The sequence below is a fragment of the Clarias gariepinus genome, chromosome 4, assembly GCF_024256425.1.
Source record: "Clarias gariepinus isolate MV-2021 ecotype Netherlands chromosome 4, CGAR_prim_01v2, whole genome shotgun sequence".
Lineage (NCBI taxonomy): Eukaryota > Metazoa > Chordata > Actinopteri > Siluriformes > Clariidae > Clarias > Clarias gariepinus.
In genome coordinates this window covers 29,567,327-29,594,042 of record NC_071103.1, presented here as the reverse complement: position 1 = coordinate 29,594,042, position 26,716 = coordinate 29,567,327, and the positions used below count along the sequence as shown (strand labels likewise).

At 36.4% G+C, this 26,716-nt stretch overlaps 1 protein-coding gene across 6 annotated transcripts in view; it reads left to right on the top strand.

The window, feature by feature from the left end:
- epb41l3a (erythrocyte membrane protein band 4.1-like 3a) overlaps positions 1 to 26,716 on the top strand; it is a 75,562-nt gene that overhangs the window by 34,829 nt on the left and 14,017 nt on the right. For 5 of the 6 annotated variants that reach the window (XM_053493990.1, XM_053493988.1, XM_053493986.1 and 2 more), the window contains exons 2-16: positions 2,397 to 2,548; positions 2,977 to 3,168; positions 11,184 to 11,288; positions 11,388 to 11,430; positions 12,178 to 12,253; positions 12,421 to 12,639; positions 12,794 to 12,881; positions 16,134 to 16,286; positions 16,396 to 16,493; positions 17,192 to 17,367; positions 23,356 to 23,570; positions 23,717 to 23,764; positions 24,926 to 24,961; positions 25,271 to 25,336; positions 25,800 to 25,985. In XM_053493990.1, coding sequence (XP_053349965.1) covers positions 2,408 to 2,548; positions 2,977 to 3,168; positions 11,184 to 11,288; positions 11,388 to 11,430; positions 12,178 to 12,253; positions 12,421 to 12,639; positions 12,794 to 12,881; positions 16,134 to 16,286; positions 16,396 to 16,493; positions 17,192 to 17,367; positions 23,356 to 23,570; positions 23,717 to 23,764; positions 24,926 to 24,961; positions 25,271 to 25,336; positions 25,800 to 25,985 — 1,842 coding nt within the window. In that variant the 5' untranslated portion in view covers positions 2,397 to 2,407. The remainder of the gene's footprint in view (positions 1 to 2,396; positions 2,549 to 2,976; positions 3,169 to 11,183; positions 11,289 to 11,387; positions 11,431 to 12,177; positions 12,254 to 12,420; positions 12,640 to 12,793; positions 12,882 to 16,133; positions 16,287 to 16,395; positions 16,494 to 17,191; positions 17,368 to 23,355; positions 23,571 to 23,716; positions 23,765 to 24,925; positions 24,962 to 25,270; positions 25,337 to 25,799; positions 25,986 to 26,716) is intronic. The other variant, XM_053493989.1, reaches the window with a different exon arrangement.

Genomic DNA, 26,716 nt, shown 5'->3' with positions numbered 1-26,716 from the left:
AGCTTGATTGATCGATTCTGTGGACAGGTGTCTTTTATACAGGTGACTAGTTAGGATAGGTGTTTTTAATGAGGTGACTAATTGAGTAGGATTGTCTAACCACTCTGTGGGAGCCAGAACTCTTACTGGTTGGTAGGGATTCAAATACTTATTTCACTTAATGAAATGCAAACCAGTTTCTATCTTTTATTTGAAGTTATTTTTAAAATTGTTCTTTTGATGTGCTATCTGTCATTGTTAAAATAAACCTACTATTAAAATGATACACTATTATCATCTACTATGAGCATTTTTTCCAAGAAAGAAAATATTAAAAAGCACTTTACTCACTCTGTGTCATCACGTGACACTGTATTCACTGCTGTGCAAGTCGTATTACAAATAATTGTAATAAGGGTTAAACAAGCAATGCACAGTAACCAGGAATGTTGAAATGATTTCAAATATCTCCCTCTACTGCCTGTTATGTTACTCACTGCATAAGGAGTACTATTTTTAGCTCGTTTTTCCAGCCTTGCACATATTTTAGGGGGTGCATATGGCATTTACTGCCGGGCTACACCAACCGGCCACCTGAGTCCCTATTGGCTTCTTGACCATTTATTATTTAATATTTTTGGGGTCAATGGGTTAACAGATGTGATTTTACTGCCGTGCTACACCACTCGGCCACCTGAGTCCCAATTGGCTTTTTAATTATTTGCAGTGCTGTGAAAAAGTATTTGCCTCCTTGGATTGCCCTCTTTTTTTGCAGATTTGTCACACTTAATTGAGATCATCAAACAATTTTTTATATTACACCAAGATAACCTAAAACTGCAAAATGCCATCTTTAAATTATGATTTCATTCATTAAGGGAAAAAAGCTGTCTAAATCTACACTGCCCTATGTTATAAAGGAATTAGACAGCTTTTTTCCCCTTTAATAAATGAAATGAAATTATATCTCCGTGTAATATCAAAATTAATTTAATCTGAATCAGGTGGGATAAATTTGCAAAAGAAAATCAGGAAGGGGGAAATACTTTTTTTAAAACACTGTACTGTATTATTTATCTGTAAAAATTCTCATTCATCCAGGTGAGGTTATCTGGAAGTTGAGTCATGTCAACTGGATTACTTCTTGGTTTAGTAGGAATGTTTCACTTCTCGTCCAAGTAACTTCCAGACTGTATTATTTAGTATTTCTTAGTCAGGGGTTTAACAAATTTTAATGCATTTTTTTCTAAATGGCACCAGTCCCAGGGCCATGCTGTTGTATTTCCTGCAGCGTAAAGTGTTGCAGGCCAGTTAGGACTATGTTGCTCTACACGTCACACACCCAACAGCCAAAATAAGTCTAATCCCTTAAAATAGATCACAGAGGCACAGGGCATGCCCACATATCATTTTACACAGTGATCATTCCTCCCATGCTACACTACTCTGCACACAGATGAAATGTATTTAAAAACAAGTGCAACAATTCTTATGCACAGTGTGGTGTGTGTAATCATCTTAAATGCTGCAAATTGTTGTTGAAGGGTCTGAAAGTACCTGGTAGTTGATGGACATATAGGAATTTTTTTTTGTGTGTGTCTGTGAATATTTTAACTTTTCTCTTCATTATTTGGTAATCAGTTTTGGTTAAAAATTTAACATCACCTACCCTTGTTTTTCCAGAAGGACACTGTTTTAGAAGGAATTGAATCTATGTTATCACTTATTCCCATTGTAAAAAGAGGTTTTGGTTTCAGTGTGTGCTCACTGTCACTCCACTGGGAAATAACTGTTGTGCTCGAGACGTAAACCTATCCAAGTGAAAATAAATTGATGTGAGTTTTTCAGTGTCTATTTATGAGTTGTTTTCCTTTTTATTGCCAGTATATTTTTTTTATTATTTGCATCACAAAATGTGAGAACGCAGTGATGTTTGAGTAAATATGTCAGATTTATCTTTTATGATCATGTTATATAAATATTACTTTTTTGCCATTGAGCAGTCAGATCTGTTGTAAACACCATCCTAACGCATGGTGTAATGATCTTGGTTACCATGTGTCCTGTCAATCTTTTTTTTTTTTTCATTGCATCAGTAATGCTTGTCCATGTCTGTATCACATAGTACTGTCTGTCAGCTACGGGTGGATTTGCAGCTGTTTGTAACAACCATAAATTCAGAGCATGAAGTAGTTGCAATTTCTGAAGAGCTCCAGAGTTGTAGCTTCACATTCCCTAATCACAACATCCCTGCTGAATGTTGTAGTGTCTCGAGCTGCACTGCTGGTGTTTAGTTTTTCGGCATTGAGTTCTCATTTTTATGGAAATATTTCTTAAAAAGATGTCTCATCATTGATTATCGTATATGGGCATGTACACTATATTTGTTAATCACTCTGTTATTGTTTTCATTACAGTGTAATTTACCATGACGACAGAGACGAATTCAGAGTTAGAAGGCAAGCCGGAGCAGCAGGGGGCAGGTTCGGCTCCGCCCCACGCAGCTCCACCCATCGACGACCAGCTTCCACCGGCAGCTGCCCACAGCACACCAGTTAAAAAAGAGCAGGTAGCAACTGGTTTCTCAATCCAAGGCATGCTATATGGGTATTTTATATTTAATTAATCATACGTAATAAATCAATAACCTTTTGAAGACTGATGGTATGTTGGTAATGCATGTTGTTAAATCTTTTGGACTATTTAACATGTATCAGTTGGAATTATGATTAGAGAGAGGGAATTAAGGACCTTAGGAAAACCCTTTTTCTCTATAACATGTCTAAACAAACATAATGAAAACAGCTCATTTAATATCAGTCCTTGGTTTAGAACTTGAATATTTCCATACACATACTACATACCGTTAAGGTTTAGAGAACTAAGGTGTAGAGAAATGCTTCTTACCCATTACCAGCACCAGTCTGTTTGGTCTATAAGTGTTCGTGAGGTTTAGGAGATTGAACCGTTTTCTTTTTTCTGTTCCCTCCTGAGCAGAACGGGGCAAGAGAGACAGGAAGTGTTGCACAGGGGAAAACCGATCAGCAGTCGACTGAGGACGAGTCCACCCCCTACAAGTCCTCCTCCAGCAAGCTCTCCAAGTCTCCCATCAAAGTTGCCAAGAAGCCCAAAAACATGCAGTGCAAAGTCACACTTCTGGATGGCACGGACTACAGCTGTGTAGTGGAAGTGAGTAAAGTTTCTCAGTTATAAATCTTTTTTTCTAGTTGTAAGAACTAGCCATTATAATTTACTCATGATCATATTTAATCCTGTTGTTCTGTTCACTATTTGTCCCACTGACCAAGCACTTCACTTATGTTTTCAAATTAGGGTTTTTGTAGATTTGAATCTACAGTTTACTTTAACAAAAAAACAAGGCATTTATAGCTCTTATGAACTGCGTTGACTGCAAAGCAGTTTTGTGCTGGTGTTGGAATCCAGTCTTTGAATTTAGGTAAACAAGATAATAAATTAGTCTAAAATGTACCAAGCAAATAATGTCCAGAACAACAAAAATCATTACATTCATAAAATAACTGATAACCACAGGATCGCATATGGCTCCATGCTTATATAGCATATACTGCTTCGGTCAATCTACTCCTGGTTGTGCTCCAGGCTTTCCATCAAGTAGATGTCCCAGACACAGCCCTAGCAGGAGACAATCAGAAGGTGTTCTTGTAAGGTGCCTATGCCAGTGTTAATTTGGAAGAGACTGTGGAGGTCCCCATTCTGAGTGAAAGTAGTTTCCTTATACCTGCTGTCTGTGATCTTATTCTTCCCATCACCACCCATAACTTGTAAATACAGGTTAGTATAGGGATGTAGATCTGCGTTTCTCAATCTCTTATTCTTCCTTCACTTTTTTCCATTACTCCCACCTAAGAGAAGCATAATTGAATTTGGAGTTGCAGATTTTAATCCAAGTTGCTTTGCACTTCCTGTATTGGAATGTCTAAGTGCATATCAGAGGTCCTCATAGAATTATGCCAAGAGAACATTATCCACCAATGAAAGTATTAAAAATAACAATAATGTTTTTCAGTTCAGTTTTATTTAATTAGTTATTTTCAAAATAGTCATTGTGGCAATGCAACTTTACAGAATTAAAAAGAAAATTATGGAAATGAGTTGGAAATGTGTGAGGAAATATTTACAGTATACAGTAAATTGTAAGTGTCAGATGAGCAAGCTGAGAGTGACGATGTAAAGGTAATGGCAAATAGAAACTTTGAGAGGAACCAGACTCAAGAGGGAACCCATCCCCATTTGGTTTATATTGGATAGCAGGGATTGATTTGCAGTCATACTGTGTGTTAGGAGGTGGAAAGTTCAGTAGAACAGGAGAAGTGTTTAAGTTAGTAGGGAGTCCGCTTTCATCATTAGAGGTGATTCCAGTCCTGGACTATTAAGTGACTGAAGTCGTAGTTAATATGTATACATTGACTCTAGCTCTCACTAGAAAGTAGAAGTCTATTTCAAGTTAGAGCCAAATTTGTCGCTTACAGATTCTGTCTTAGGGTTTACCACATACATCTGTCTGCTGTCCTGTGCAACAAATCTAACTAACACCAAGCAGTGATTAGTTGACAGCTCTGGTCCTGTTTTTACCCAAGCATACAGAACATATGACCTCAATTTACTTACTTTTGGGTAGTGTGCTTTTAAACAGTGAACTTGTAAACAGTCCAAAATTAATTTAAAATTAGAAAAAAAGACATAGAACATCTGGAATAATTTACAAAACTATTTGAGGAAAAAAATATAGAAAAAAAGCATTATCGAAAAATACTGCAGTATTTGGATAATAAATTTCATCTACGAAATTTTTCATCTATGAAAAATGATCATAACACAAATTATTTCTATAATTCTTTAAGCAAAAATAAAGTTTTATGTTTTGTTTTCATTGCAATTACTGTATTATAAACATAAATGATCTATCTCTCCTCTAAGAAAATGTACTAAAATACCTATATATTTTTTTTTCCAATCCCAATAATGTTTGTGTAACCAAGTTAAACTCTTTAAATGTGGTTCAAGTTAATTCTCAATAGAGTGGCCTTCTGTTTTATCTAGTAGAATTTGGCAAATGTCTGTTCTCTTTCTCCCCGTGATGTTTCCTAATTGCCCTTTTCAATCACGTAAAAAGTCTCCTTGAACAGTTCTAGACTGACCTACTGCTTTTTCAGGCTTGAATCCCTTTTGTCAGCCTGTATAAATCTGCCAAGCTGTATTTATTTACTATTCCTATGACAGTGCTGAGTGCTAAATGACCTTTACCAAGAACTAGAATCCAAACTTACAATCAATACAATTTTAACTTTATCTACTAGATTTGGCTGGATTAGTATATGTAGTGCCATTGGAAAAATTATCGATCTTTCTTGATTTTAAAATGCAATGTAAGGTTAAGTTAAGTTTTATTTTTGTTAGTGTAGCCTGTTTTCTGAGCTGAAACCTTATTACATATAGAACAGAAATGAACATTTCAAGCAAAATATTAAGTATGTAAAAAAAATTAAGTACAAAAATAGTTAAACAAAACAAAATGACATGGCTTCTAGAAAACCATAAGCATTTATCTTCCACAGTGTATTTACAGTCAATGTACTAGGACTTAAAAAAAAATAAAAATAAAACCCCTTTAATAGCCCACAATTAATATTACATCTGTAATCTAAATCTAATATAATCAAAAACAATCCTCCCAAGGCTGTGTCAGGTGACATGATGCTTAAGTAGTTAACTGATTTCTTACTGTACTGCACCACACAGCTGCGTACAGATAATGCATGATAAATTACCGGTTGTTATGTTGAAGCAGCAACCGTTTGTAGCTTATCTGTCTAACGCTCACCACAGACACAAATTGCTATATGAAATGCAGCAAGAATTCTCAGTTTAAACAGGCCTGGCCAAAATTTTCTTTGGTTTGTGGCACCATATGAAATTAATAGTTTTTTTTCCACTGTCATAAAAGTACTACACAGTAACCTGTTAGCAGTGAGACAGATGGTTATACAGGTTCTTATTACGTATATAATTGTCTGTTAAACACTAAGTATTTTTAAAATTACGGTATATTGCCAGTGCCTGCTTAGACAAGGGAGCCTCTCATGTCTTATCTCTGGGATATGTACTGAGGATAAGATGGCCAATGTCTAGTCTTACATAGTGTACTATGGTATACCTGTCATGTCAAGGAATGCTTCAAGCTTTGTCTATTAAGGTTACACCAGTGAGTAATGCCACAAAATTGTGGTAAAGTCACAATCTATGTAAAGTGATATATTATCAAAGCATGCAGTTGTCAAACACTATTAGCTTTAAGTGAAGTTTATCATCACAATAAGGCAGTTTTTGAGACATCAATTTCAGATCAGCATCTTGCCTAATCTAGTAAAGAGTGGATTTAAGGGCACCTAGCACAAGAGGGAAATCCTATACCGGGCTCTAGGCGCCCATTTCAGAAAGGCCCCAAAGGAATGCATTCCAAAATCTATTGATTTGCTTCAATGGCTACCATATGCACCAGTAGCATAGTCTTATCCAAGCAGTCTGTGATATCGAAATAAGCAAGACAAGTACTGGAAAACAAGGTCATTTTAGGTTATAGCCACAGGCATGACCACAATGATCAGCAAAGCAACAGTCAGACATGAGCTTATAAGTCTACAAGTGTCTTGCAAAATATTGAGACACAATAGAGTAGAGACTTCATTTCTTTTTAGGTCCAGGAGAAAAAATATCCTGAATATATTATTTTCACAACATTTTCAACAAACAGTAATATCTCAGGTATGATCAGAAAAACTTGATGTTTAGATGGACTCCTCAATTCTAGTTGATTTGTGTGTTCAAATCTCACCCCATGGGATCATATGCGCCTATACTTCTCTGGCACTACACTGCTCCAGAGCCCCCCCGTACCCCCAAGCAGACCCCGTTCCTTAAAAAACCAAGCTATAAGACTGTGCCCCTATGACACAGATGAGGACAAGCGTTTGTTTGTAGTATTTGGAGACTAGCCATAGACTAATAACTCAATTCCGAGTAGCTTTTAGTTCCATCAGGCCCAAGGGAACTACTATGCAATTCCAACATCCTTGACACGAGCCAGTACTGCACTTTGCCACCTGGCAGAATATGACTGGCAAATGCAATAATTATTGTCTCAATGGGTCTATTGTGTAGCCCATTTTACTGTCGAGGAGATCTTTTCTGAGATCAACATGAGATAATTGCTGCAGTGTGTACAAAGTGGTTGGACATATTTCAAATGTCCTGCTTGTTGGTGGAGGTGAATGGTATGGAACTGGAGAACAATGCCACCATGCTAGTTATCAGAGGCTGTTGGTTGGTTAGATGGCAGGAGATGTGAAATGCTCAGTGGAGATGGCAGAGCAACCGAGCACGTTTGTAAAGCTAATGGGCAACCTATTGTAACAGCACAGCTACTGTAAAACATCAGCTACTAGGGCTGAAGTAGCACATATACTGTAAAACATGTCGTCTGTCTATTATAAAATAAATCATTGCAGCTTTGCCTCAATTTTTCTTAAGCATGGATATAAAATATCATAAGGCTTTAAATCTCCTGGCTCCTGGACAATGGGTGTGGCAGATCAATCTCTTAAAGGTAGCAAATATCACCCATTTCAAGATTACTTCTGTGTTTATTAACATTTTATAAAATGTTATTTAAGGGAGTCTAGTAATTTAGAAAAAGAAGCATTGTAAATTCACAAGAGAGCCTGTCCTTTTACTTGAAGTTATCCATTTTTTAGATGACTCTCTCTTTCTCATCTCTCTCCTCTCTCGATTCCCCTCCCTCTCGTTTTCTGCTCATTGTCTATTTTTTTTTCCAGACTCCACTGCCATTACACACTGTTGTGAACCCATTAGCTTGTATCTTAATGAGGTCTTTGTTCCAAGTGCCTGCAGTGTGCTTCTGCTGCATAGGAAATGGTCTACAGCTCTCAGGATGAACCTCAAAACACTTAAAGAACTAGAGATTGTTTCTGCTGGAAAAATCTTCATGTCTTAGTTAACTATACAGTTGGAACAGAGGTATTGAAGTGAATTGTTGATCCTACTGTGTCAATATCTCCTGTATATTCTGTTGAAGTGAAGACAAGATGTAGACCCAGAGTAAAATGTAAGATTTAAATAATATCCCTTAATAATATCTGCTGCATTCTTACTTTGGTTCCTTCACTCAAGGAATCAGGTTGAATCAGTGGTTTATATGTACTGGCTGATTACTTGCTTATCAGTGCTTTATCACAACAAACAATGGAAAAACATCTGTGGTGAATCTGATATCAGTCCGTAACAGTACTTTGGTGTCATTTTAAATCATTTTGATTATTGATTTTAGTCTATTTATTTGTTTTAGGGCAGGAATGCCCCGGACATTGACGGACACGATGCAGAGATCATGCATATGGACATGATGCAAACTGTCTTGAAGTGCTCAGGCCTCATCTCTTGTTGTTGTTTAGCTTAACTTAAGCATTTCTTACTTCCTGTATTTTAGTATCAGGTTATATTCTACTAAGCCACTAAAGGGACATGAAAGAAAAAAAACGCATAAAAGGAAAAAAAAATGTTTAAAAAAATTATGTAAAAAAGAAGGAAAAAAAAGTAGTGTCCCATAGTGATTAGCACTGTCGTCTTGCACCTCCAGGGTCCGGGTTCGATTTCCCATTTCTGTCTGCATGAAGTTTGTATGTTCTCCTCGTGTTTGGTGGGTTTCCTCCAGGTCCTCCGGTTTCCTCCTACAGTCCAAAGACATGGAGATTAGGGTAATTGACGTTCCCAAATTGCCCGTAGTGTGTGAGTGAGTGTATGTGTGTGCTCTGCGATGGATTGGCACCCTGTCCAGGGTGTACACTGACTCAAGCTCTAAGTCTCGTGGGATACGCTCCAGGTCCTCTGCGACCCTGAATACAGGATAAAGCGGTTTAGAAGATGAGTGAGTGAGAAAAAAACCTGTTTTGTCGGCACAAGTAGTGTCGGCATGGTGCCATAGTGATTAGCAATGTCGCCTTGTACCTTCGGGATCCGAGTTCGATTCCTGCCTCGGGTCTGTGTGCATGGAGTTTGCATGTTCTCCCCATGCTTGGTGAGTTTCATCCAAATACTCTGGTTTCCTCCCACAGTCCAAAGACATGCAGATTAAGCTAAATGGAATTCCCAAAATGCCCCTAGTGAATGAATGTGCGTGTGAGTACAGTATGTAAGTATGTGAGTACTGTACGTGTGTGTGCCCTTTGATGGATTGGCACCTCGTCCAGGGTGTACTTCGCCTTGTGCCCTAAGTCTCTACAGGGTCTTCTATACCTCTATACAGCAGTATAGAGGATGAGATAAGAAGACATGGGATGATGATAAAAAAAATCTCACAAAAAACCTAAACACAATTTAAGTCCCACCTTCATTCTCTAGGATTCTAACCAATAATACCAAAGATAAATTAGTAGATGGCATTTGCTATTTTTTTGTAGTCTTCTTGTTTATTATTTCCATAATCATTATCATTTATTTATGAATCATTTAATTACACATAAATATGGTTTAGACTGACACTGAGATTTAATAATTAACAAACGTTGTGTTAAATTGGGCTGAAAAGATAATGATGTTCCTATTCTGGAGCTCTACTGTACAGTAGATCTCAAACAATCATAGATGAGACAGAATTCTTCTAAACAATCATAACAAAGAAGACTGGATTTCTGAACTTTACACAGAGGCTTGCAAACAGTTTAGCATTTTTAAATTATTTTGTAATTAACAAAAACAAAGAGTACTTGTCTAGCAGTGACCTTGCTTTGCTTGTTTTTTGTTTTTGTTTTTTCTTTCTATGTATTTTCTTTCTCCTGTTATATCTTTCTTATACTTGCTCCGTCCCTGCGGGGTTATTAATATTCAGAGCTCTGATATCGTTAAAATGAAAAAGTTAACTTTTGCAGCCATACGCAAGAGCTTTTGGTGGTAAATTCGATCAGAGATTAGGGACTTGGGGTCAAGAGCTTGTTTCATCATTCATAACCTAGCTAGAAAAGACATGTTGCAAAAAAAATAGCAAGTGTGAAACAAAAAAAAGAAAGAAGAACAAAGTAAAATTTAATAATTGGAGGCGTTGGAATCCTTGTAGGAAAAATTAGGCATTATTACTAGGTGCTAATGGCTGTGAATAATAACAGTTTATGCTAGGTCTTGTTTGTGGCCGCTGGCCTTTTTAACACACACTGAGCATCTGATGTCCATTATTATGTTGGATAGAAAAGGAAGGATAAAAGGAGCAGCGAAAAGGAGAAGAGTGGAAGCCTGTCTCCCATTTACTGCCTGTTATGTGCCTCAAACTGTCTCGGGGTGAGGAGTACTTTGACACAAATGCTTTCCCCTGTGCCAGACAGTAACGCAATGGGCTCCACCTGCCACAAAAAGGCTACAAAATGGCTCTCTCATTAACTACTGCTTTTCAGGAGAGTGGTCAGTGTAAAACAGGAATTCAGTGCTTGATTCTTTGTGTAGTACTGTTGAGTGAAATATGGAGAAAATAAGACTTTTTAATTGGTAATTACATTTCTGTGGTTCTTTGAGCAATGCATGAAGCACTAGTCATGTTTACATCGAACAGCTTTCTTCATAGAGTTCTAAGATCACTCTGAGGACTTGGTTTCTGTAGAATTTCTTAGGGTTGGTTGTGTTTGTCACATGAAAGATATTGGATTACATTCATTAATTCTGCTGAGCACTAAGCAATCGTGGTATCAGCAGGAAAATTAGGACTGGCACAACTTAATTTTCAATACTTTGAACATAAACACATAAATACATGAACTTTTCAGATTTGGGCAATATGTTAAGTGCACAATTGATATAAGAAAGGGGAGAAAAGAAATAGTATGCAATCGCTCTCAACCAAATAGCATGGACAATTTTGCATTTCCGGACTCACATCTGTGGTTCCATCAGGATATTAACCTCTAATCTTCAGTCGGTCAATACGGTAAGCACTTGTATCACTTCTGTTGCACCACTTAGGAACCTGATGATGCTGTGCTTAACTGCATTTTGAGTTTTAACACAGTGAGAAACAATTATTGATTCAAAACCAGGTAATGAATGTATACGACTAGTGCATAATGTATGCGGATTGGGCTGACTCAGGATTCTTCTCTCCACAGAAACGAGACAAAGGCCAGGTGCTTCTTGACAAAGTCTGTGAGCATCTTAACCTTCTGGAGAGAGACTACTTTGGTATCACATTCCGTGATGTAGAAAATCAAAAGGTATGCACTTATTTCATTTGGGGATTTAAAAAAACAGACAAAACCCCTTTGTGGGAAAATACTAAGTGTTTTTTAATACATATTTATATATATTCACAGAACTGGTTGGATCCAGCCAAAGACATGAAGAAGCAAGTCAGGGGTGAGTGCTTACCATGTGGCAGTTTTAAGTATTACTTTTATGTGCAATATGTAGATAATCAGCTTACAGTATATTCAGATGCTTTTTTGTTTTTTTGTTTTTTGTGAGACTTTTTTTTGTTACTAAGATAAAAAAAAGACTAATTAGTGCCATTGTTTTTGTGGGAATGTTCATTTACAGAGTTTTTATCAAGCGTCAGACCGTATATATTCAGCATGTCGTAAGCAAACTAGCGAGGTTAAGACATAATTATGAAGGTTTATGATCAGCCTGAATAAAGCAGTTAATTTAAATAGCCGCTATAACCTAAATTTACTGAAATTTATTTTGTACAAAGCGATTATCAATTGAAGATGGAAAACGTCACAAGAGCAAATTATATTTATTAAATATCAGTTGTGCATAAATTTTGTGGCATTGCGACTACATACAGTATATTTATTAAGCACAAATGGATATGAGGATCCAGTAAGAATGATGTGGACTGTAAGCAGCTTTAAGCTGGTTTGTGGTTTGCCAAATGCCTTATTCTGAACATCGTTGTTAAGTAATTAATTTGTTTTCATTTTTATTGTATAGTCTTAGTCTTTCTGTTCCCTTTGCATCTCTGTTTTTACACCTCAAGACCTGCTCTCTCAGACTCTTTCTTTCAACTGCTCAGTCTGGTTTAACAAAAGAAAAAGAAAAAAAAAACCTTCATGTAGCTCTGTCTGAATTATTTTCAGTTCTTTTTCTTTTTTCTTTTAGGAGTTGCCTGGAATTTTTCCTTCAATGTGAAGTTTTATCCTCCGGACCCTGCTCAGCTCTCTGAGGACATCACAAGGTCATAGCAATTCATTGCACCGCGATCACAAAAACACTCAAACGGGCAAACTGAATAGATCAGACCATGATCATTTTATGTGACTTTGTTCTTTCTGATATTTTTAATTGTGATGACATAAGTGCTCAGTAAGGTTATGCCTCTTTGTGCTTCTCTTTGTATCTCAGGTATTACCTGTGTCTGCAGTTGAGAGATGATGTGGTGTCTGGTCGTCTTCCCTGCTCTTTTGCGACACACTCGGTGCTTGGTTCATACACAGTCCAGTCAGAGCTAGGAGATTACGATCCAGATGAGTACAGCACCGACTACGTCAGCGAGTTTCGTTTTGCTCCGAACCAAACCAAGGAACTCGAGGAGAAGGTCATGGAGCTCCACAAGACCTACAAGTGCGCTTTACAAAATATATATAAGAAGATTATATAACGAGAGTTGCATATTGTGATTTATCTTAATTTAATATTTGACATCTTAGCTTTAGTGAGAAATTTCATGACTCTAATGCACTCAGAATGGTGTTTCGTAATGTCCATTTTCCATCAGAGGGATGATGCCAGCTGAAGCGGAAATGCACTTCCTAGAGAATGTCAAAAAGCTGTCGATGTATGGCGTGGACCTTCATCATGCCAAGGTAAAGAACCCATCTTCATCTTTATGTACTGTCAAAGTAATTAGAATTATAGTCTTTTCTAGTCCTTTACATATTGATATAATGTCTGCTTTATTAGATAAATAAGTTTGTCATATTGTATAATTATGTGTAATGAGTTTAACGTAAACCTTATTTGAGTGGAAATGATAGGTAAAGCAGTCATTTAGTAGCATGCAGAATGACTCTGCTTTGACTCCTTTTCAGTTTTTTTATGTTATTTCAAAAAAAATTCTGTTTATTTTTTCTGTTAATACATTTGGAAATACCAGGGAACAGGAAAAAAACCCATACAAAAACAGCCTTCACCTTAGGAGGTCATCCTAATTTCTGTTTATACATGTGGTGGCCTCGGAAAACACGTCAGATTTTACTCTGGCTAAATTCTAACAAACAAGCCAGAAAAAAACAGGTTTTGATCGGTTATTATTATGGATTTTTCTTTTGCTAAAGGTATGCTATGAATTTAAAGCATAAATAATTTTTTTTCCCAGCATTATATAAAAACTGGCAAAGATCATCTTGGATAAAGAGTCAATTTAACCAATTGTCTAAAGATAACGAAGCTGTGCTTTTCTCATAACAGGGAATGTCAGGCTTTGATCAATTTGTTAATTGATATTGAAATTGATATCTGCTTGCTGTAGTAAAAAGATATAAGCCTAATTAATTTAGTGCATAGTCAGATAAAAATGTTTTGAAGGTCTGCAATGCTCCTGGGTCACAGTCGGAGTCTCTCCTAAAGATCTGACGGATATTTATTTCTAGTTGAGATGTACACAAAAGCAAAATGTTTTATTTCAGCCTGTAGTTTTCTGAACTACATACTGTATATTACAATTTCTTACCATGTGAATAATTGTTTCCAGGCTGCACACGTTTTGTGACGCTTCATGTCTCCTAAATCATATATAATTTATTAAAGCCTCCAAAGTGTACATCTATGTTTTCCATCACACTGGTAACCATTTATGTTTCTTCACCTTCAACTCTTTTTTTTTTTAACTGACATCTTTTTTATGTTAAGTGTTGTAGTTTTGTGTGTTTTGCTGCATTTGTTTGTCTGAATTGCAGTATTAAGGAGTTAAGAATAATCACCTCTAGCAGCACAATTTGCCAAACATACAGTACAGTATATAGCAAATTCATTCGCTTACTGTTGCTGTAAAGCTGAGGTGTTTTTAGTACATAACAGGGTCAAAGAGTTAATAGAATATCAGAAATAACTTAAGCAGATTCCAACTACGTTACGCTAATGCGACAGAAAGTTTTACCTTTTCTAAAGTAAGTAAAACTTTATAAGATCATTAAGAAACTGCTATCGCCTTATCCAATTCTCTAAAACTTCACTACGTGCAAGCAATGCAAGTTTCATTAGACAGCAGTCGTTAAAACAAATGTAATTCTTATTGAAAAGAAATGGTAGTTTAGATGTGCAATTTGATATAATGACACTCCCCTTAGGGCTGAGTAGGCAATTACAAGGTAAACATTCTCTATCTCTCAAACTAATTTCATACCGAGCGCCTTTCAATATATTCTGTCAGTTTGAAGCATATTAGGTCATCGTTCATATTGCATATTACTTTTATCAATATACTTAATTACATTTGCTTATTAAAAACATCTGTTTCATTTACATAATAAAGAGGATGAAGCATTGATGGTTGTTTCATTACAGGCTAATTTTAAAACAAGTGGGAACATACAGTACAGTAGAAAGCTTTATCAACATCCATAACACTGCTAGTCTCAGTGATTTTCTTTAACACATCTTCAGCTGATGATGTGTTAAAGTTGAGTCTCACATATCATCCTGTAAATGGTCATTGAGCGGCCTCGTCTGAAATAACAAGCAATGATGAGCATGGAAATTGTCCCTCAGTTTGGTCAGATCAGCCCTCTTCTTTGTTCCCTTTTCTTACTGAATGGCCTAGTTGGTAGGAAGCTACTTTGAGTGCTTGTCTCCAGCTAAAGGAGAGGTAAGGCTGCATTCGTGCATCTGTCTGTCCTTGTATGTGTGTGTATGCTTCTTCCGTCTGACCCTAGTATTCGTGCATGACCATGGAGTGAAGAATCCCATTGTCTGAGCTGCAGCTGATTCGGCCACAATACGTGCACTATTGTGGCCCACTGCCTATTCTCAGTATGCCTGTGTACAGAGGTTACATTCCCCCAGAGATACTGTAGATCTTCTCATAGTTCCACATGTTTCACATGTTACTACAAAAACACATTGTTCAGTCCCAGGATAATAATGTACAAGCTATCATTTCCATCAGCTCTTTAAACCATTCATTAGATGGGAAAACATTTTTAAAAGGGCTCCATCATTACCAAGTAAACACCACATTAACAAATAGCATTAGTCACATCAGGACGTTTCGAACACCCACTTGTATTTGACATCCATTATCTTCCCCTGAAAATTTTCTGAAAGATTGTTGTAATATTTATTTTTTGTGTGTGTGTGTGTGTGTCTGCATAGTGGATTTAATATTCCTAATAATGAATGAGTGCAAAGCCTAAACAACTGTGAATATGTACCCTAGGTGTTGCTTTGAGTCAATAGCAACAACAACGTTTTTGTTCAGCATCTGTCAGCTGTAAAATTTGTACCCATCTTTGAAAGGCTTTTTTATTTTTTTATTTTATTTTGATGTCATATACTAAATGCCCCCCAAAACAAATCTGAGTAATCCACATTGTGAGAACCCATCGCATGGATAAAAAACACAATTGCATTCGTTTGTGTGCAGTCATTTGAAACGGACCTGTCAGAGGAATCGTATGCTGTGCTAGTACAGCACACGATTGAAGCATATGGACATGTGGGGCTGACCAATGACATTTACACAGCCCAAAAAGAGACCGATTAGTCTCTGCATTGCCTGCTGTATGTCTAGTGCATTTTTTTTTCCTCTCTCAGGGGCCTTACCACATCTCTACACTCAACAAAATGTTTTTGCAGTGCTACTCTGATTCTAAGTCATTTTACATTTTGTTCAGTCATTGATTTAAAAAAAAAAAAAAAAGCTTTTCTGACAGGCTTGATACTGAGCCAGAGATTTTGGCCACCAGCAGTTCTCTACTAAAAGGAATTTTTTTTTATGTCAACAATTTGACATCTTACTATGGAGCCACTCAGAAAACTTCAGTTGTTTGCCTTATGATTGTTGTCTCTTTGGTCATGATGCATTGTACAAACCTTTCCTGTCTAAAATCATTCCTTAGGACTCGGAGGGGGTGGAAATAATGCTAGGAGTGTGCTCATCTGGCCTTCTCATCTACCGAGACCGGCTGCGCATCAACAGATTTGCTTGGCCAAAAGTCCTCAAGATCTCCTACAAGAGGAATAACTTCTACATCAAAATCCGACCTGGAGAGGTGAATTCAGCGCAACTTGGTTACCCTTAACACTAGTTCTTGGATGACCCTTTCAATAAGATAATATTGAAAATTTTATGTGTTTTGTGTGTATGCTATTAATGTCTAGTTTGAGCAGTTTGAAAGCACAATCGGCTTTAAACTTCCCAATCATAGAGCAGCTAAGAGACTCTGGAAGGTTTGCGTGGAGCACCACACCTTTTTCAGGTGAGAATTATTAAAGTCTTAGAAGAATCAAATTCAAATCAAATTCAATTAGACATTGAGGATTTCTAGTAATTTTGCAAACATTGACCATAATTTAGGAATAGGTGTTTGGTAAAGAGTACAATGCACTTCTGAAATAAAATAAGGGTGTCATGATGTTGAATGACAGTACCATACTAAAGCTGATTATTTTTCTTTAAAAGCATTTCCCAGGGTGTTTAATTCCTCCTGCACCTTAGCAATTTGCCAAAAATATTTTATTAAAGAATGATATAATGTTTCTATGAATATATGGTTACTTTTTTTGTGAAATATTTATGAAATTTTGGTTGCTGGTGTCAAAATTGAGCTTTTTTTTTACAATATGGTCACAGACAAAACATAAATTTGAAAGAGGAAAAAAAATTAATAACTTAAGACTAAGATTCTTACTTTGACTTTATGTTCTACGTTTTTATGTTATTCGCTTTCACATTGAAGGAAACTCTCATGCTTTAAAGATTCTCAGGCTTGTAATTCAAACATGTGGGAAGTTTAAATCAGTTTTAAGTGAAACGCTTTAGTATTTGTCAGACTGTATTTGCATAGAACCACATTTTTGAGATTTGTTTAGTAATGTGAGAACCCCAAAGCACTGAACTGACTTATGAGCACTTTATGGCAGCAGGTAACCCAAGCATATAAACATTATTTATCAGGTTGGTATCTCCAGAAACTCCACCTAAGAAGTTCCTGACTCTTGGTTCCAAGTTCCGCTACAGTGGCCGAACCCAAGTCCAAACTAGACGGGCCAGTTCACAAATAGTTCGCCCAGCTCCCTTCTTTGAGCGCTCAACCAGCAAACGCTACATCATGTCCCGCAGTCTGGATGGAGGTTGGTTCCAATATTTCGATATTTCTGTAATTCATGGTAAGTTTTTATTTACTGAAGCTAGCTTCATTTCATATGCATGTTAAATTTCAATGTTATACAGATTACATACATACATAAAGTTATATGGACTTCACAGTAAAAAAGAATTATTAATCATATTAATTATGCCACTGATTTTTTAAAACACGCTTTTAAGTATTGAGACGGGGCGTGGTGGCTCAGGCGGTTGTTGGTTTGGGGAGCTGAGGTTCCGGGTTCAAGCCCCACCATCAGTATGACCACACCCCGTACTACCCAGTCAGTGCATGCAGTGCCGGTCCCAAGGCCACATAAAAATAGGAGAGTTGCGTCAGGAAGAGTATCTGGCATAAATCCTGTGCCAAAGTTGATTGCGGATTGTTGGATGGTCTGCTGTGGCGACCTCTTGACAGGAGATAGAAAGTTTACTATTTAATATTGAAAAAGCCTAATTGGATTGCATTATTTAAATGTATCTTTTATAATTATAACTATATCTATTTCACAAGCCCAAAGAGCAAAATTGATACATTAATGTACGATAAAATGTGTTGCTTACTTGAAGATCATATTTTAATCCGTTCTATCTTTATTCAAGTCCTAATGAGTGCAGAGCTGTTGTACTAATCAATATTATTATTAAAACATTATTTTTTACTAATCAGGCATTCTTAAAGCAATGCCTGTAACCAATTCCAGTCTCTTTATTCAATTAGTATAGGACAGTTTCTCAAGTAGAGTAAATTATCAAAGTAACTGTAATAAATTTGTACCTGTAGTATCTTCAGATATATATTAATGGAAAGATTAGCTTTATTGGCATTTATGAACTTTCTTTAGTGACATTGTTTTTCTTTAAACCTTACTTGGTCCAGACTGTTTCTTACAATGATGCAAACATGGTTTTGTGCCTCTGCAAATGGCAGCATGTCAGTCAGCCTCACTGGAGTTTGTCTTGTAGTTATTCTTTGCGTTCACATCGCCTATTTCACCCAGCATGGCCTTCTGTCTCTGCCCACTGTTTTTTATCAGCTGGTACCAGACCTTCATTATTGTCTTCCAGGTTGCTTTGTGGTGTCTTTGCTGAAAAGCGCTTGTTGCTGTGCTGGGGCAGCTTTTCTGATGTCTTTTTTTCCGCTTTTGAAACATATTGTTGAGAGCAGGACAGAAGGGGATTTTTTTCTTAGTGCTGTCTTATATTTTCTGCTTCTAAATCCGCACTTACACTTGTCTTTACTCCCCATGTTCCTAATTAATGGAATAAATTGCTCCCCTAGAGCTTGCGGAAGCCTACAGACGTTTGATTTTGGCTCTCAGCATTAATGCTGTGGTGTTGACAACTAATGTTGTTGTTCTGGATTTAGTGATTTCCCTTGATGTGGAAGGTAATTCACTAATGAAATCATCCTGAAATGAAACTATTGATTTGAACAATGTAAGCCTAATTTGCCAGTGTGAGTTCCAATTAACTGCGTTCTCTGTAATTACCTCTTGTATGTGAGAGTGCTGGGGTTAAACTTTCTTTGCTTCTGTCCCACTACATTAAAGGCTTCGCAAATAATTTTTTCTTACATAAAAATAATAATAGGACATACTGACCTATAAAGTAAATAGAAAAAGTGTTTCATGCATATAGTCCACGTATAGGGCTGAAACAACAAAATCAATATAATTCTTGTTCATATAGAGAAGCATGGATGTAGGGCTGCAACTAACGATTATTTAGATTTTCGATTAATCGAATAAAACCTAACCGCTTCTTAAATTTGATATTTTGCTTATAACTATAAAAAAACATAAATCAGGGAATTATTTATGTATAAAAATAAACTTTTAAAAATGCAAAAGCCACATATAGAGTTTAATAATCTTTAATTTTGACATTTTAAACCTTAAATGAAATGTAGTATATAATATATACAGTTACATATGTATTATGTAGTGGACTATAAAAAAAAACTGTAGAAATGCAAAAAGCTAATAGTCACAAATGTACTGTTATTTACATTCGCTGAAAACCACAACAATCACTAAATGTAATATTCTACTGTTATTCGCACCGTGTAATTTTAGCTAATCTAAAGTACTGTAGCGCCATTTAACTACTCATTAATGCTCGAGAGGTGATTGGCAATGTGATGCTAGCGAGTAGCCCGTGAACAGATCTAGCGCGACTGTACCGAAGTTAGCAAAGTAAACAAAAGCACTTAAACTATACAACTTTTACACGATGGAGAGATAGTTTTTACCAACCCTGCTGACGTTTCGCCATCCGTAACACCAACATATTTTCTTTTTAAGTGTTCGTGCATGACATGCAATGAAAGATCGGTCTTGCATAGCGTGCAGGTTACCGTCTTCTTAGAGGCGTTTAATGTGAATTGCTATCAAACCTTGGAGGACTCGGGGCGCACGCTTTTTCCTGCAGACGCTTCTGTAACCTCCATTGCGCGAGCGACTGTGTATCTGTGTGTATTTGTGCATCTTGTGGTCGCGCTCCTCAGTGACGTGAGCAGCCCAACTAATCGATAACGGCATTCGTTGACAACGAATTTCATTATCGATAATTATCGATTTTATCGATTAGTTGTTGCAGGCCTACATGGATGTATAAAAAGGTTTACTTTTAACATTTAAGAGAATCATGAGGAAAACAATGTGCACTTGCTCCTGACAAAAGATTTTTACAAAATGCTATAGATGTAACATGGAGATTTTGCCCAATACCTTTTACCTTTTTAGGGCTTTGTTAAAATGCAATGCCTAAACTAATTACCTATTTTGGCATCACATGGCTTTTTAGATTAACTTCATTCAGGCAGCATGGTGGCATAATAGTTAACACTGTGGCCTCGGTGGGAATCGAATCCAGGGCCAAGGTTTTCGATTCCCACTTTGTGTCTATGCGTGTGGAGTTTGCATGCTCTCCCTGTGCTTGGTGCGTTTCCACAGGGTACTCCGGTTTTCTCCCACAGTCTATGCTGATTAGGTTAATTTGATTTTCCAAAATCACCTAAGTGTGTGTAGTTGTACGCCCTGCATAAACGTCCAGGGTGTACCCCGCCTAGTGCCCGAGTCCCCTGAGATAAGCTCTGAAAAAATGAGTGAGTGATTCAGTAGTTTTTTCTGTCTTTTTCAAAAGCATTCTCCATAGTTTTCCATTGGAAAATGAACACATGTAGCTAGTGGTTAAACTTGTACACTTTGTATGCTGTCTTTTACAAAAAAAAAAGGAGGAAAATCAAGTGAATTTCAGGCCCATAACATTTAATTTATAGTCTAAGACAAAGCAGAGACAAAGCTGTTTTTACTGTATTATTTATTAGTTGCTCCCAAGTGGTGCAAAAAAAAAAGAAAGATGTTTTTATTATTGCAAACTTAATGTAAGTTTGATTACAAGTCTGACAAAAACTAGTTGAGCTCTTGGACTTTCTCCTGATTTTTTCCCCAGTGGCTAATCATTGGGGTTTATAAGTTAATGTATATGGAAGAGGGCACAGCCTTGTGACATACTGTAGCAGGAGCAGCATTTTCAAAATGTGGTGGCTTGGAGGAATGGTGTTTTTAAGATTTCTTCTTATTTGAGAGAAATTATTGAGAGCCACTAACTACACTGTAAAGGCATCAGACATCTGCAAGATTTTATACTTGTATAGATAGTTATGTTAATCTATATAAATCAATATTAAAAAAGTCAGCAAGTCTTTTTGTGGTGTTGACTTTCTCCTCAGCTCAGCGGAGCATCCCCCAAATGACAGCGACTGTAGTCCCAGGATCTAAACCACTTATCACTATGAATGGCACAAAACCAGCAGGTATTATGTGCATCTACAACCCCCAGCCTAGATCTTAAGTTAGAGCTTACTAGTTTGGAAGGACATGTGGTGCGATCGATTCCCTATTAGCAATCTGCTGCAATCCTCTGGCCAGCTCTGCATGCTCCTGACTGTCTATGCTGTTAGCCTGGCATGTCCAAACTCACTGCTAGCTATGGTCTCCCGTTTGCTTAGCTTTCTATTTATATATGGGGTTTTTTTGGGAGGGCTTCGGGGTATATTTGTCAGCATAGCTCATATCACTGGCTTATTTTTAAACTAATCTCATTGACTAAATTTCAGGACACTCCTGAGGGTAAATTAAGGACAATAAGCTTTTGTGTCACACAGAGATTAAGAATAAATTGAATTTCTAGTCTGAACAAATTCATGCATTGCTACCGTTATTTAAAAATGAATATTGTACTGTTTACTTAGCCAGACATAAGAATGTAGGGATGTTATTGTGTATACCACCATTCTGTTACATTACATTCTATTAAATTTGCTTAGTTGTTGGCTCTGCCTGTTAACTACATAATGTGTGTGACTAATGATAGCAAAGTGGTAGATATCATAGATCGTGTTTTCAATTCATAAATTCAAAACATCCTAGGTGTCCTGGTACAGAATTTGAGGCCACGTCATCAGTAGCTTTTTCAAATAGGAAACATATTGAGGAGTAGACCCTGGCAAAACTTTATGAAGTGAAAAGGGGGATGAGGACTGTCAGTCATTTCGATAATCCCATCTTTTTTTTTGTTTGGTGAAAATAGACTGTGCTTTTGCCATATTATTGAGTTGCAATTTGTTCTGGTGTACACCTGTGTTAAAAAGTGGAGCTCCTATGAAATATCTGTAACAACAGGTTCGATCATTTCCAGTACCCAGGCCTCCTTGCAATTCTGTTACTCCACAATTTGTTACAATCCCTCCACAGTAAAGTTTTTCAAAGTAAATTTCTTATGCATGGATTTTCCCCTTGTGTAACTTTTCAAACTCATGTAATTTTTCAAATAAAAATGTGTGTGAAGTACTTTTGTTTAAATGTTTGGTAGATGTAGTGACTAAAATCCCCTTTACAGTACTTTTTGAAAAAGCAATCTTTTTTAATAATAACCTTGTAGAAGTTGTAATGTGTACCTACTACCTGAGTGTTAACCTCATCTTTTATCATTCATTCTTTTGAGACACAAACCTCCATCTCATACAAGCATTAAGCATTCATTGGCTTTGGAATTTAGAGCATTTATATTTGAGCCTTTTTGTACATAAACTCTACGATAAAACCAAAAGCAATAGTAATACAACTGAATCACAGTCAGGATAAATTGTTAATAGAGCAAACTGAGGTTAAGAAGTTTGAACTCAGTGACAGTTTATTAAAAACTAGTCAATCAGCACTTGTAAAAAAAAAAAAAAATTTTTTTAAAAAAAAAAAAAAAAATAAATATATATATATATATATATATATATATATATATATATATATATATATATATATAAATTTTAAATAAATTTTTTATGCCAATCTTAGTGTAATTTTCTTCTAGATCAATAAACTATCAACAGCCATCAGCCATGCCACGGTTAAAGTCACAGATAAACATTACCTGCATTCCCTGAAATTCTCGACCAGTATGTGCATGATTTTTTGTGCACTGTGCTGCTGACACATGACTGGCTGATTAGATAACTGCATGATTATGCAGGTGTACCAGAGTTCCTAAATAAGTAGATAGTGGGTCTATAGTCTAATGGCAGAATCACACAAAGATTTGATTTAAATGAACAAAAATCCCAGTATTGTATAGTTACTGGAATGAAATGGTTACTAGGCCTTGACTATGACTTTGTATTGCAACAAATACACAACAGAATCATTATTGTGCTATTTAGACATTGCTTTTTATTCCTGTCATAGATCAAGGCTAATATCTGGAAATGAGGGCTGTATTTTTGTGTTTCTGGTATGTTAATTTTGCCTTTGCTTTGATGCTGTTCTCGCAGTCCCTGTAGGTTTGAAAATGAATGCAGGATGGCTTTGCTCATTTAGATTGCAGTGTCATGACATCAGCATCCAAGCTTCGACACATACTGCATACTACAATTATTATGCAATGAATGAAAAGCTGTGTGTGTGTGTGTGTTGTAGAGATGGGCACAGCATTGTACGGCGCTGCAAAGGGCATTGCCATGAGTGACCTCATTACCACAATTACACCAGAGAAAAAGGCAGAGGAGAAGAGATCAGAGGAAGAGGAATTGATACTCGTAGAAAATATAGTTGTGGAAGAAGAGGATGAGATAACCAAGGCTACAGAAGTGTCCCAGCCAAGTCCACCAACTCCTGTCCGACAAGACACAAGGGTACGATGCCTTTAATTAACAATGCCTTTAATTACAATGTCATATACTTTGCAGTTCTTAATTTATGCGTAAAATTGAAGAAAATTAAGATGAATTTCTTCCTTTGCATGCTTTCAAATGGATGTGTGCCTGTTTGCACACTACAGACTGATTTTACAGACACTGCTATTGATGGTGAATTGACAGCAACAGAGGTTTGTAATATAGGTTGAAGTTCCTGACCTTTTCACACATGAAGTCGACTCAATAACTATTTCAACAGGGACACTTTTTTTGTAATTTTGCCTTTGTATACTACCACAATGGATTTAAAAAGTAATCAAAGTGTAAACGATTAAGAAAAAATTTAGTATTACAAATTACAGCCTTTTTTGTTAGAAATCCTTCCATTTTCACATGCTCAAAAATTATTGGAAAAACTAACATAATAAATATTGGATTTTATTTTTAATAAAAAACATTTGCAGTCAATGACTGCCTAAAGTCTATCCATGGTTGTCACAAAATGTATTTAATTTTTAAGCCTATTGATGGCCTCCTTTTTCTTGCACGAGCACCTCATACGTGAATCATATATTTTTATGAACAGCTGTTAAATGTTAATTTAGCACTTTTTAATCAACTCCAGACCTTCTATCTTCTTATTTTGTCACAAAATGTTAGGAAACTGGCCACAACTGGAAATGAAAGTGCTCATCATTGAGTTGTCCACTTACTGTTAAGCCTGTAATAAATTATATCTCTTCTTAAATTAAACAAAATTAAAGCACTACTACATCTTCGAATCTACTGTTGTGGTGTGCAGAGGCAAAAATATGAAAATTGTGTAACTGTCAGCCCATTTATTTAATTGTTTGTTTTATTTATTATTTTAATTTGAGTCTTTATGGAACAAGACATGGTTGTCACCAGATCATCCAGGTTTTTTAGCTTCCCAGTTCTGAGATTAAGCTCTTAGATTTACAGTCAAAATCTTTAACGCGTATTTATCCATATATCATCATCTACACTGCACTATTTACCTTTTTCAGTAATTGTGCTTTCCATCTCATTAAATGACTGTTTTGACATTGTAGCTACACTAAATACATAGCACTAAATGGTAGGTTATTTATCCTTTTACCAGAGATTTACACTCAGCAGGAAAGCAGATATTAAAATAAAAAACATTTTATAAATGTAGTGATCTTATTATTCCCACCTGTGGATCATCTAAGAACAATGTATGTTTTTTCTCTATGTTTTTTCCATTTATCATCATAATTTTCTTTTCACTGACACATTTGCTGCATTACCTCTCTGTTGTTGTTTTACTGATATGCTGACATGTAATTTGGTGTATCTCTTATCCTCAGTCGGATCAGGACGACGAATCTGAAATAAAGATCCAGGTGAGAAGACTTTCTGAATACTATGGGTTTCATTGCAGAACAGATATCAGGATAGTTACATAAATTGTACAAAATAATAATAATTAATTAATTAATAAAAAAAAACTATTACAATTTTGTATTAAGTATAGTCTAAATGAAAAATAAAAATGTGTATTTGGTCAATATGTGAGGTAGGTTTCGTGATGATTCTCATGAAGGGTATGCAACATCTACGCTTCCTCCAACTACCAGAATGTTGACAAAACTAATCATATGTGACAGTAGGAAGCTCTCAGTTGATAAATCGATTTCTCTTTCCCCCCGCAGCCCAGTTTTATAAGGAGAATTAAAGGGGAAAATGTGTTTATCAGACATAGTAAACTGATGCTGGAGGTTGGTAAGGAATGGAGGGAGGTAGTGCATGCAGTGAAAACAAAACATTAACATCAGGTGTGTGTAGCACGATAGACATGATCACTCAGCTTCAGGGTGATGATAAATTTGTCTAAAAGAGCAGTTATAAAGCATGTAATAGCTGTGACATTCTCTTAACATTTGCAGTCTCAAACTAAGTTTGTATCACTGCAAGGTGTTAATTGTGTCTTGCTGTTTTAATGTCAAGTGTGGTGAGTGCGGTTCAGCTTTAATGATGAAGTAAGGCTTGCTTTTTAACCTAAACTAAGAAATAACAAACTACATGGCAGCCACACTAACAATACACAGGAACGTCTTTGTGTTGTGGCTACTATTTTTATTAATATTGTTGTTATAATTATTATTATTATTAGTTGTAGTAGTAGTAGTAGTAGTTGTAGTAGGATCACTAGTAATTATAACAATGTTCTTGTTTTCCCAGGAGGTCGATGCAACACCAGACCTGATCAAACACCAAACCAATATTAGTGAGCTGAAGAGGACTTTCCTGGAGGGAGGCACAAGTAAATCGGGTTTAACAGAGTGGGAGAAACGTCTCTCCTCATCCCCACTGCGATCCCCCCGACTGGATGAGGCTCCTATGATTGAACCCTTAGAGCCTGAGGATGTAAGTAAAGCCAGTCACTCAGCAATCATTTAAACAGGGTTTTTTTTTTTTTTTTTGGAAATAGTTGCCCATTTTAACTGCTTAAAAAGGTTACTGAATGTAACTAGAAAAGGCTGAAATATTCCCAATGCTTGTAACCTTGAGACTTTAATGCTGTGACCGCCACAGCTGACAGATGCTGTGAAGATGATTGCGGCTTGTTTAAGGGGAAAACTGGCGCTTTTGGGTTGACGCTGAATGAATGCTTTAGATTAAATGAAAGAATGATTTACTGATTTTCCTGAAGATTGTCACATTGATTTTTTTTTTGCTACATGCCTGTAAATAAGGTTTCATCAAATGGCTGACAGAAAGACAGTGGGATTGGAGGGAAAGATCTGTCGAGCAGATCTCAAGCAGCTTCGCATATCCTTTTCAGCTGCACACAGATAAGGTGTTACTGGTGCGGTCTGCGTATTTCCGTAGCACATAAAATGTAAACGCTCAAATCAAATGATGTAGGAAAAAATGATGTATTAATCACACTTGTTATCGCGACCGTCGCAGCATGCGAGAATCAACAGATTGCAGACAAATTAGATTCTCAGTATGGCAGAGGGACATGCAGCCATGTAAGTGACAGCTGCTGTAAGGTTGCAAATTTATGTAAACATTGCATGAGTGATTCTGAGAATATGGTAAAAACATATCTCTTAAATTGTCTGTCATACATTGATTAAAAAAGCCCAACT